General features: G+C 45.2%; 1 protein-coding gene across 1 annotated transcript in view; it reads right to left on the reverse strand.

Annotated features, from left to right (window-relative positions):
- Positions 1-13,275, reverse strand: part of STK24 (serine/threonine kinase 24) — a 70,049-nt gene that overhangs the window by 51,570 nt on the left and 5,204 nt on the right. Inside the window, exon 2 of the mRNA XM_004704275.2 lies at positions 12,387-12,617. Coding sequence (XP_004704332.1) covers positions 12,387-12,617 — 231 coding nt within the window. The remainder of the gene's footprint in view (positions 1-12,386; positions 12,618-13,275) is intronic.

The raw sequence follows: 13,275 nt of genomic DNA on the forward strand, positions 1-13,275 counted from the left end.
AACAGAAAAGTGGGTGAAGGGAGACGTCGGACAGGGCAAGATATGACAAAATAATAATTTATAAATTATCAAGGGTTCATGAGGGAGGTGGCAGCGGGGAGGGAGGGGAAAAATGAGGAGCTGATGCCAGGGGCTTAGGTGGAGAGCAAATGTTTTGAGAAATGATGAGAGCAATGAATGTACAAATGTGCTTGACACAATTGATGTATGTATGGATTGTGATAAGAGTTGTATAAGCCCCTAATAAAATGATTTTTTTTAAAAAGAAGGTGTGTCCTGCTTAGCAGAACCCACACAGAGGAGTACAAGCAACAGGGGACAGTCCTGCAGAACTGCCGGGGCAGGGACTGCCAAGGGTTATGACGTCACAGTGAGGCACAAAAGACCCTTTTAGACGCCTGTGTGATTCCTGGCTGTATGTCAAGTGCCCCATAACTGCTGGAACAAATTCAGGCTCAATCATTTGGCACATCGTAGCTCTAGCGATGAGCAAGCATGGAACCACGAAACAGGCTAGGCAAACAGTTCTCCAATTAAACTACCGAAGAAATAAGGTGGCAATACATATGAAATTCAACACTAGGCTAGCCAAGGTGATCTTTCTGAAGATGATACCCAATATGCAGAAAGTATAACATGCTCACCTTGTGCCAGTGGCCTGCAAGGTTGCTGTCTTGCGCATATGCTATTGGGACCTCCCTTGGGATGTCAGAGGCCACACTCAAAGGGAGAACTGACCGCAGATTGTCCGTGACAATGGAAGCAGAGCACAGGTGCCCACCTTCCCGCCAAAATCCACTGGAGAGAATTGGTAACACAGAGCACCTGTGCTTTTGGAAAATAGCCTGGTAGTTCTTCAAATGGTTGAACAGAGAACTACCATAGAATCACCATCCTCTGTCTGTGTGCTCGTGAAAAAGAAAGGCCTGTGCGTGACTGTTCACAGCAGCACCATTCGTAACAACCAGAAGTGCACACAAACAAGATGACCATAAACTAGCGAATGAATAAAGAACATGCAGTGTTATCCACACAACGGGATGAAGGAATCAAGTAACAGCAGGCTGCAACATGGTGGGCCTTGAAAGCATTTTCTTAAATGAAAATCCCACCGCAAAAGAGCACACAGTATAATATTTTATCCTTATTATATGCCCCAAATAGACACATCTACAGAAACAGAAAGCAGTAGTGCTTAGAAGAAAGCTGCCAGTGGGTTCAAACCGCTGGCCTTTTGGTCATCTGTGAACATTCTAGAAACATAGTTGTGTGAACTGTGAATTATGCAACTTGTACCTCAATAAAGCTGGTAAAGTGAAGGGGAGAAAAAAGTACAGATATCAAAAAGCATACCCCTTGCCAGTGTGTGTATATATATATAAACTCAAAATTATTCTAAGAGCAAGGTGGCAGCAGGTCACTAAAATGAATAAGCCACTCCTCCCAAACCTAAGTGCAGAGGGTCACATGGACACAAGACAACTCCCATGGAAAGATGTTCACAATCGTGCCATATTAGGAAACCAAACCATACTCCTTGCCCTAAGTCGGATTCCAACTCACAGCTGGCATGTGTACAGAAGCAGGCTGCTGGCCGGTCAGTTAACAGCTGACCACCTAACCACAGCTCCACTAGGGCTCCTTGAGCCAATAGGAAAAACGCAAATTAAAACCAAAATGAGATGCCTTACACACCTATTCAGGTGGTTAATAAGAAAAATACACCACCAAATGCTGCTGGGAAATGTAAAACAATGCAGCATGTTAAATAGTGATATACAATTGAACATAGACTTAACGTATGACCAAGCAATCCAACATCCAGGCATTTACCCTAGAGAAATGAAAATGTATATTTCCATGCACAAACTGTACACAAATGTTAGTAACAGCGTTATTTGTAACTATGGAGTCACAGCAGTATAGTAAATTAAGCATTAGGCTGTTAACTGCAAGGTCAGCGGTTCAAATCTACCAGCTACAGTAGAAAAGGAAGAGGGCATCTGCTCCCATAAAGATCTAGTCTTGGAGACCGCAGGGGACCGTTCTACTCTGTCCTATAGGGTCACCAAGAGTCAGAAGGGGCTAGATGGTGGTGGGTTCAGTGTAAACTGCCAAGATCTGGAAACAATCCATATGTCCCTAAAAAATAGGTCAACAGAGCGCCAAGGTGGCCTTTTTGAAGATGATACCTGATAGACAGAGTATGAAGTGACCTTGTGCCAGGAGCCCACAGGGCCACTGTCTTGCTCATATGTGAACACTGGGATGCATCGCAGAAATACAAAGGAATAAGCAATACACACATGACCAAAGATGAATCTTAAGCGCGTCGTGCTAACTGAACAGAAGACTGTCCCAAAGTAACATCCTGTGTGGTTCTGTTTGTAGCACACTCTGGGAAAGGTAAAACTACTACTGCAGGGACAGAGGGCCAATCAGAGGGTGCCAGGGCTCGCTTGAGGAGGACGGTCTGTGAGTTAGTTAATTAATCACATGTGGGGCTAATTGAAAGGCGGAGGAATACATGGGTGGTGAGCCTCGCCTTTCGAGTTCTCGGGTCTCTTGCTTTGTGATGGTCGCACCAGGGTGCAGCTGCCTTAGCAGTTCCCTGCTTCAGCTTGCAAGATTGACTTCCTACAAGACATCCACAAGGAGAAGCCACATAGACCTATCCTGATGCAGCCCTGGGTGCTGGAGCAGTCGTGTGGAGACCCCTGCTAGTGCTGAGATGCTTATTCGTTCACTGACTCAGCTTTCCTCCTGCAGTCGGCATCATTGCCTCTGTTTTGTGAGGTGGAGGACTTTGTGAACTGGTGTTGGGTTAATGTTGGACTTGTGGGCTTGGGAAGCATTGGGTTAGGATGTTTTCGTGATGCAAACTTTCTTTACATAAAACTCTCTTAGAGGGGGGAGCGGGGAGGGAGGGGAAAAATGAGGACCTAATGTCGGGGGTTTAAATGGAGAGAAAATGTTTTGAGAAACGATGTACAAATGCGCTTTACACAATTGATGTGTGTATGGATTGGGATAACAGTTGTATGAGCCCCTAATAAAATGTTAAAAAAAAAAAAAAAAGAATGTCTCTCTTGGAGTGAGCACAAAAAAAATAAATAAATAAAATAAAACTCTCTTATACGTGAGTTGCTGTGGATTTGTTTCTCTAAAGCACCTAGACTAATACATTATATTTGTTTCTCCTAAGTACCCAGACTAACACAATCTGACAGCAAGGGCTAGCATGAGAACATTCTTCGGATGCTGAAACTATTCTGTTCCCTGTACGTGGTGGTGATAATAAAAATCTACCTACTTGTGAACACACACAAAACTGTACACCCAAAGCAGTGAAAGTATACGTGTGTGGAGGTGGACGAGTGAGTGCCCATGGGCTCCCCAGGCTGAGGACTTCAAGGGAGCACGCACAGGGCTTCTCTCCCAGGGAGTCCCTGTGGGTCTGAAAATCCAACCTTAAGCTAGCTTCCTAGAACTAAACCGTTATTCTCCCACCAGGGCTCTCTGTGGTGGAGAAAAACTCAACCAAAGAGAAGACACACAACGTTGCTGTGGCTACGGAGGGCATGTACCCGTTCAGAAAAATGTTAAAAAGCTGTGGCTAGAAAGAAAATGGCTGTAGGAATGAAAGATGAAATAAAATAAATTGAACACTGATGGTGTCACGTACTGCATGCCAGGGAAAATTCAACTCTTCTCACCCAAGATCCATGATGAACAAGGCAAAAGGAAATGCAACATTAAAATGACTGGAAGTTATGTAACAAGAGCTCAGAAGTTAGCCCAATATACACCAAGAGGCTACTGTGGAACAATCTTTAATTTAGGACTGAGTTTAGTCAGTTTACTAAAATATGACAAGCTTAGGTACCAGCATCTCATCTGCTTTCTCAGTCATTCATTGGCATCACCCAAAGAACTGAAGTTAAAAAAGAAATCTGTGAGGTCACTACACTAGGAGTCTTCTACTTTGGCCATCAGTAGTGTGTGGAGTGTGGTGAGGGCCTGCAAGGACACAGGGCTGTCCCAGATAATTAAACATGTCTCTGGGAATGTAAGTTTTGCACTTAGAGCACAAGTGCTCAAGGGAACATCATAACCTCCCTATAAGACACCCTTTGGTAGGGGAACAGTGCCTTCTCATCACTTTTAACGAACTGTATCCAGAGGAAAAATGGACCCATATTGCTTTCTGCGATTTTATTACGGCAAGCTGGGTTCATAATGAACACTAGACAAGAAAGGGGTCATAGTGGAAATCTAGGTAAACAATCCCTGCTGGGAGTGAGCTTCTTCAGCACATCATGTTCCCGAGAAATCAGAGAGCCTTTTGCCCTATCTTCCAGCAGAACAAACAGAGCCCACAGACACACTGTTCAGGTACCACCATGCCCAGAATGTTGCTTGAGATTTTGCAGCTTCATAGCCCGAGCCCAGCAAGCTGGCCATGACCTTCAAGTTGCTCACGAGTCTCAGAATGTGTTTGGTCAGTGAAACTCACGTGGGCATCAACTACAGTCTCAGACTCTAAGTCCAAACACCCATTAGGATATTCCAAGAGTTCCAAAAGAGTTGGGCCTGGATAATTTTTCGTTGCACGAGAGGACGTTCAAAAGCATCCCTGGCCTCTACCCATCAGATGCCTGTATCGTCCTAACCCCGACCCTCACAGCCACCACAGCTGAGCTGGCTCTGACTCAGAGGGACCGTACAGGACAGAGCAGGACTACTGTGGATCCGTGCAGACGCAGACACCTTCTTCTTTCGCAAAGTGGCCAGTGGAGTCAAAGCAGTATCTCGGTTAGCAACTCAACCCTTAACTCACTGTACCACCAGGGACCCTCTTCACTCAACCGTAACACCAAAAATGTTTTCAGACATTCAATACAGGTAGTCATCAAAGGGTATCAACCCAAACCAAACTCGCTGCCATCGAATTAATGCCAACTCACTGTGACCCTACAGGACAGGCTGGAACCGTCTAGGCAGGCCCGTCTTTCTCCCTTGAAGGGCATAGAGGGGTATACAGGACCGCACTGAGGTGCCTCAACCCCAACATCATGTTCTATTCTCCATTACGCTTCCCCACACATACTCTGGAAGTACAGAAGGACTTCAGATGGTAGACGCTCAACTGTCTTCTCTGGCCTTTTAATTTTGTTTTGATTTTTTTTTTAAACTCCTGTTCAAATAGAATGCAGATCACCTCTCTGTATGTACAAAAATAGAATTCCATTTTCTCTGTCTCAATGAAAATATTGTTGGGACTAAAGCAAAGCCAACTAGCTTTGGGAGTTGGGAAGATGTGAGAAATAAACTGTTCTGAAATGAATTTCCCATGCACACATATGAACTAAAAGATTTCCAAAAACTAAGAACAATTCGCCTACATCTCTAAAGAGTCTCAAACCAGGGGTCAATACAAGTGCACAGTGTGCCATATGAAGAGTTTGGAGAAAGGTTTGAGTGAAAAATAAAACAGATGTGTGTCTTAATTAGATCAGGTAATTAATACTTAGGTATACTACATTAAAAAGGATCACAATATCGCAATACAGGCTAGTAGTGGGTGGGTGAGGGGGTAGGTGATGGTGAGGATGAGGGTGAGGGGGTGGATGAGGGTGAGGGTGAGGGTGAGGGTGAGGGTGAGGGTGAGTGAGTGAGAGCGAGAGTTAGTTAGTGACTTAGTGAGTTTTTCTTTCTGGCAGATACTTTCCCGGAGGTTTCTGAAAAATCGAGAGGGCTACAATGATTCTGGGCAAAGTGTGTCAGTGCAAGACCATAGACAGGTGGAAGCAGCACAATGGTGTCATTCACAGAGATTTGTATAGACATTATTTTGCTTCTCTTTCTTAGGGAGAAATGCTAGGTTTTATCCTTTAATCCAGAACTTGTACTATTTTCCCTTTGGGGAACAAAGAGCAGGAAAAATCAGTAAGCCTGAGGAATATAGCTTGGAAAACCTACTCTAAATTAAAATTACTCTAACATTAAGATTGTGTGTCTGTAATGTGAACAAGACAGTCGATCTTGTATCCGAGTAATTTAAAAAGCTCTCACTTTTCTAATACTCATCCGAGATGCTGTTCCATGTGAAAGTTTTCAGGTGAGTGGAGCTACTCCAAAGATTTTCGGCACTTGAAGAAAAGGTATTCTTCTTCTATCAGAACTGAGTCCATAATTAGAGAACTCCACCCTCAATAAGTTATGTTTCCTAATACCGGCACCACCACAAAAACTATTAAGACAGTAAGGTTTGGTAAACACAGTTTCTCTTTTTTTCCTGCCAAACCCAAATGCTTCTGTTAAGCTGGAGGGAAGTTTGGTAATTTATTGTAAAAGGGGAGGATTTCAGTATGCCAACAGTGTTTGCAGGTTTGTGGATTTTAAATCACTTGGCACAGATCTCTTTTCCGTTATTAAAATAAAGTCATGTTTACACTGTCATTCACTAGAAACCTACTGCTTTATACCATGATATCAATCTTTACCGTCACCTGACAAGGCAAGCACGTCATCTGCACTTTATCCGTGAAGAGGTCCATGGCTCAGAGAACCCCACAATCCAGCACCTATCCTGGCATCTGACACTAAGATCCTGGCTGTAAATACTCTCAGAAGGTTATGACAGGCAACAAACTCCCAAAACAACAACAAAACCACACAATTTATGTTGCTGAAGAGAATGGCTTCTATGTGCTGTTGTTTTTCAGTACCCAGAGTATCTCTCCTCCTCCACTCCATCTCTAAATCCTCCCCCTCGGGGTTGCATTTTGACCTGACAGGTGGTAATTTTGTGACAGAAAATTCCAATGACATGATGGCCTATACAGGTAGGCTCCTGGATTAATTAAATCTTCTAGTTTTTGTTTTTCTAATTTCCAAAAAATCCAACACTTGAAATACAATGAATGAAGTTCTTTTATAATATCATAATCGTCAAGGTCTTCCTAGGCCCAAGATTAATCAATATAAACCTACATTGCTGGTTTTTAATTTTTTGGAAAAACATGCTAGAAAGTGATCCTGTGCTTTGACGGCAGCTGCTTACCGAAGGTTGGGGGTTTGGCTCCACCCACAGTTGCCTCGGAAGAAAGGCCTGGCCGTCTACTTCTGAGAAGTCAGCCAGTGAAGCCCCGTGGAGCACAAGGTCACCAGGAACCCAAATCAACGCGCGCGGCGTGCGTGCGTGCATGCGTGCGTGTGTGTGTGCGCGCGCACGCTCGCACAATCAAATTACCTCAACTCTCCCAATCCTCAGTAACATTAACTTTAAGCCACATAAACAAAGGCAGCATACTATGAGACTTTCCGTTAACCTAGCAATGAAAAAACCAATTTCTGGCAATCTCCTCTCTACCCAATCTAGCTAAGTGGAAGCCCCCTAACCCAGGGCACAGGAGGCTTTCTCCAGCCACCAACTAAAGAACGACAACGATGGAGGTCTGCACGTTATGGGAGTGCCTTCACAGGGGAAGGAGACACAAGTACCTTCAACTTCGTTGTCTACGACCCACTTGTCTTACTGGGTAACTTGCATCAGACTTGACAGTGCTTCCCAGTGAGTTGGCTGATTCATAGCAGCCCTGTGTCGCAGAGAAGACCTGGCTCGCAGGGAGGGCTTCCACGGCTGAAATCCAGGACCAGGCTGCGTGAACTTCATAGTTACCAAGTCGATGGAGACTTTCTTCTGGGGATCCACCTCTGCACCCAGAATTCCATGAAATTGTGTTATGTGAGAGATGACAGAGAGAATGACAGGTCTGGAGTCTTGGCCTATCCAATTTATAATCGTTGCAATCGTTAACTGATATAATATATACATGAGCAATTTCTTATGCTTTCAGCCACACAGTCTTTGACATTATTCCAGACTCCAAGGGCAAATTGTCGCAGTGATGATGTTATAGCTGTGGCGGCTCTATTTCCTAAAGGGCAATCAGCCTAATAAAATACAGCAAGTCTCTAAGATAAAATTATCCCAAGTTTCGTCCCACCTGAAGGTAGTCAGTGAGTGAAGAAAATCAATTCACGAATCATTCCAGTTCCTTTACAAAGAGACTATGGGCCAGGCCAGCGGGCTGTGCACCACATCCATCTCCTCTTCCCATTGAGACACTCTCTCCCCCGAGTTATGTGTTGCCAGGGGACTAAGCGCTGGCCAGGATAGTGTGAGCAGAAACAGTTCACTACCTATACATTGGGCTGCTAACTGCAAGGTCAGTCGTTCCAAATACCAGGTTCCACGGGAGAAAGACGAGGTTTTCCACTCCCGTAAAGTACTCTCTGAAACGCAAAGAGGCAGTGCCACACCGGCCTATAGGGTCCCCTGGGAGTCAGGACTGCCTCGATGGCGGGGACTTTTATCTAGGAAGACACAGGGTGGCTGCTAACCTCAAGACTGTCGATTCAAACCCATCAGACTCTACACGTGCCATCAGTCGGCTGCCACAGAGGTCACAACCCTGGAACCCCTACAGGAAAGCTGCTCCACTCTGTCCTACCTGGTGGTCACGCGGAGTCAGAGCTGACTCAATGGCAATGGGTTGGTTTGAGTGTTGCCATAACGAGGCCTGGGCACAGAAAAACTCCCCAGACAGGATCCTACACTTTCCCGGAACCTGCTGGTGCTATGCAAATGAGCACAGCAAAGATGAAGGAGCCACAGGGCAGAAGGCATGGGGTTCTCCCATCACTGCATGGAGCGAAGCTGCCAGGAACACCCTGCTCCTGAGCAAGAACTCATCTCCCATCATTGTAAATCTGGAGGCGCTACTGCAGCAGCTCCTGTTAGCTACTGAAGCGCCCAAGGCGGACACAGGCAAAAAGGTGGCTGGAGCAGAATAGGCAGAACCCCGGGAATCTCACGATCATATCTTCGATGTAAACCTGTTTGGGCACAACAAAGGCATCTGCTCCAGCACAATGTGGAAAACACCTCAGGGCCCGCAGTTGAAGAAAATTCTTGCGAACCACTGACCCTAATTTCCACAGTTCAGCATTCTTGCCGGCCTTCACAGGCGTGGCAACCCAATGAACAAGGAGGGATCGTGCCACTGCGGCCCACAGGTTCTGCTTTTGTGATGATTTTCTTAAAGTAGTTAGTTCGTCATGCCTTTCTTCCTAGTTTGTCAGTCTGGAAGCTCTGCTGACACCTGTCAAGCAGCACAGCGGCAACAGTGCTATGGACTGCTTTTATACCACCTTCCATGCCATGGTCTTGCACCATCCACCAAATGATGAGGTGGGGATATTCCTACCCCACGGTGGGAGAAAGCTGAGCCAGCCTGTGGGCAGGAGACTTGCTGGCTGCGTGCACACTGGCTCTGGACACTCGTCAGTGGAACTAGAAAACTATGTAACACCTGCTTCACTAGGGCCAGCCTGAGAAACCAGGGCAGCCCGAGACCAACCAGCCTGAGAAACCTAAAGCTACGAGGCAAGGGCTAAGAAAAGAGGCTTGCCTTCGGATACAGTTGAGAAGAGGCTGTCCTGATGAAAGAACTGTATCCTGAGTCTTTTCTGATCCTGAGTTGCAACCTGTTACTTCCTAATAAATCCCATCATCACGAGAATTGTCTGAATGCTATCTGGCGACTACAACAAATGATCAGAGCCAGTAGACAAGTGGAGTGTTATGGGAGGGACGGTTATTAGAGTCTGAACTGGTAAAGTCATTAGAAAAAGCTCCACCTCAGAAAACTGGCCTTGGGCTTATGATACTGATGGTGACTGAAGCCCCGCTCTACAGTCACACACAGGCCTTCACGGACCGGCAGGTGGGGGCTACCCTTGAGAGCCTTGGCTGAAAACTGAACCCACATAGAAGGTGAGACCTACTAGTGCCCCAAATAAGAACTGGCACACATCACCCCTATTCTGTGAAGGTGCAATGGTGTATTATTCGTATTAAAATAAGCCTAGGTTTATTACGGTGATGTCCCTGGAGGACATCAAGTGCAGAGGGCAGTGAGAATGAGGAAGGTGCTCAAGGAGATGGACGGACACCGCGGCTGCAACAGTGGCTCAAGCACAGGAACAAGTGTGAGGGTGGCGCAGGACTGGGCGGTGTTGGACACAGGTCCCTGTGGGCCAGAACTGACTCAATGACACTTAACAGCAACAGGTTAATGGCAGAACTAGTACCAAAGTCTTATCACGGAAGACAATATATGACACCACGGATACACTCGATATGAGGTTCCTGTGTCACTGGTGGTTTCTCAATCATTTGCCTTTCTCAGAAAAGTATTGAAAAACCACTTCTGATGCTTCTTTGCTACCCCTGTGGGGTGCACACGTGTGGGTGCTAGAGCCTCCTCGGGGATCCTGAGACTCAGAGAACGCAGGGTGCTCCCTTTTTCGTCCCATAAGGATCCACACTAAGCACCCTGCTACGGCACCAATCATTCTTACTGCTGGCTACCCCTCCTTTCTCTGCTCCTATCCAATTTTCTTGGCTGACCTTATTATACACAGGCCCTTTATTAGAAAGTCATCTAGGAGATCAAACATGAATAAATGTAATAAATCAAGGAACAAATTTAACACTTACTAAGTTGTTATTATATGTCCTGTACTTTTGCCTACTTAATTCCATTGTAATCCTTAAAGTAATGAAGTATCTAGCCTTATTTTCCACTTTACAAATAAATGAGGAAGCTAAAGTTTGTGGAAGTTTAAGAAATTAAAAAAAAAAATTCCACAACAAAGGAGAGTAACAGGATTGAGCCTGGCCAGAGCTGGACTCCAGCCCTCATTCTTTCCACTCCACACAAGCACGTTCAACCCACTGAGACATCACCCTGCCTTCTTATGTACTGCCCAAATGCTTGAAAGATAGAGGATCTGGGTTCCTTTCAAGTTTCATTTGACTGATTCATTGCTCTCAATATTTCCATCCTTCTAGGTATGCCTTACTACACCCACCACATCCAAACCTCTAATACTCCTTTATCGGCATTTGTCAAAGTAGGTTCCAAACTGCAACACAGAGTAAAGCCGAGGAGAGGCATAGATCTAGTCTCACATCACCCAGGTTTGTCTGGGCAATTCCCTCAGGAACTAGTCAGTTACACCAATGAGGTTTTGGTTTCTGTAAGAATTTCTCCAGATTCTTTCTTTTAAAAAATCCTTAAGATTCCTAAATTCCCATTTTGAAAGATCACTACCTTTGTTAAGTCCAGTAAAATAGGCATGTGTTGAGGAACCTAAACACAGGAATAATTTTACGATTTCCTGGAAGTACAAGATTGCCCTATACCCTCTAAAATAAAATGGTTGCCCCAAAGGAGGGAGAAGTATTTCTACTATCTTTCCCTTTTACACAACTTGGTGGAGATTAAAGGGAATTCATAGGGTTGTATTATAGCTATGATTTTAAGTGTACTGAAACTACTGACTCATTTTGCATCCCTAAAGGTCAAGTGCAGACAAACCAGTCAGCTAATCAGCATCGTCAACAAGTGGCAGCAGTTTTAAGCACAGCATTGAGCCATAAATGACTGCGCAAAATTTCCAAATACCAGCATACTTTTGATTGGCATTACGTTTTTATTATTAGTCATACCCCCCCTCCCCCCACACACACACACACCAAAAAAACGCCCCACAAATCCACTGCCAACCCAGTCAGTTCCAGAGACACTGTGGGCCAGAGTGACACTGCCCCACTGCCCCACTGCCCCACAGGGTTCCCACGGCTGTAATCTTTACAGCAGCAGCCGAGGCGCGTCTGAAAGGCTCGCGCTTTCCCGTCAGCAGTAGAGCACTTAACCACTGTACTACCAGGCCCTCTCGTAACTAATCATAAATCATCCTAAATTAAGGTGACCAGACGTCCCACTTTTGACAGGACAGTCCTGATTTTTGGCGTTTTAAAAAAGTCCCGATTTTTGGAAAGAATGCTCGACAAGCTAGGGAATGGCCTATTTGGTCCATATTGACCACATTTTTAATCAAGAACACCCCGCCTGCCCCCGATCAGTGGTGTCCCACTTTAAACTAGTCACCTTATCCTAAATTTTAAAAATAAATAAATTTTTAAAAATCATCCTGAATTAGGTGAACAGCTACTGCTACAATAAATTAAGAGGTATATTTTTATGACAAATTTTCACTCAGAAACACTTCTTGTTTAAAAGGGAATTTCAACATCAAGCACTTTTTTTTTTTTTTAACCAAAAGTCTATTTCTATAGGTGACATTTAAGAATGATAAACCTGCCGGCGCCAGGTTCTTCTGATTGCAAAGGTCAAAGCTGTTTCCTGCCCGTGAGCCCGCTGTGAAAGTCCTTCTCGTGAACTGCTCACAGCCCAGCCCAGGGTTGCGCACGCACGCGCGCGCTGGAGGGGCACCTCTGTGAGCCTTACCTTCAGGTAGGAGCCATAGTACTTGGTTACGTATGGGCTGTCGCACTGACTCAGCACGGTGATCTCTTGCTGAATGTCCTCTATTTCATCTTCGGCTTCTTCCAGGTCAATGATTTTTATGGCGACCACTTTCTGAGTCCGATTGTCAATGCCTTTGAACACCTCCCCGAAAGAGCCCTTTCCAATTTTCTCCAATTTGGTGAAAAGCTCTTCTGGGTCCGCTTTGAGGTTCTGTAAGAGAAGAGAGAGGGGGCACTGAATGACTCATGGAGTGGGGCTTTCAGCTTTGTTTTCTTACGAAAGTTACAAACCCGTCTTTCCAGGTCTGATGTGTGCCTTAGTTCAGGACTCAGGCCTACATAAAATGGGACAGATTCTTAGCACACAGCCCACCTGGAAAGGAAATGGAAAACCTCAGCAGGCCTAAAACAGGAGACTGAGTCAGTGACCAAAAACCTGCCAGCCTGGGGGAAAAGTCCCGAAATGGACAGCTTCACTGGGGAACTTCTCCAAACACTTTGAGGAGAACTGAGAAAGATACTGCATAGAAAGAACACGCCCTACTTCATTCCATGAAAAGAACATAACCCAAAGCAGATAAAGACACACACACACCACCTCCACCCCCACCCGCCTTTTCCAGATCAATGTCTTTTATGGATATAGGTGTAAAAATCTTCAGGAAAATGCCAGCAAGCTAAACCCAACAACGCCTTGAAAGAATCAACCGTCATGATCAGGTGAGACTTATTCCAAGAATATAGAGGCGTTTCAGTCACAGGTGATATTAGAAAATCAATCACCATGATTCAGTACATCAACAGACCAAGGAAAAGAACCACATAATCAGTTCTACGGACCCAGAAAACGTGTGGCAAAACCAAGCCAA

Source organism: Echinops telfairi, unplaced genomic scaffold (assembly GCF_000313985.2).
Source record: "Echinops telfairi isolate 266 unplaced genomic scaffold, ASM31398v2 ScPeMD7_7467;HRSCAF=8505_0, whole genome shotgun sequence".
NCBI lineage: Eukaryota > Metazoa > Chordata > Mammalia > Afrosoricida > Tenrecidae > Echinops > Echinops telfairi.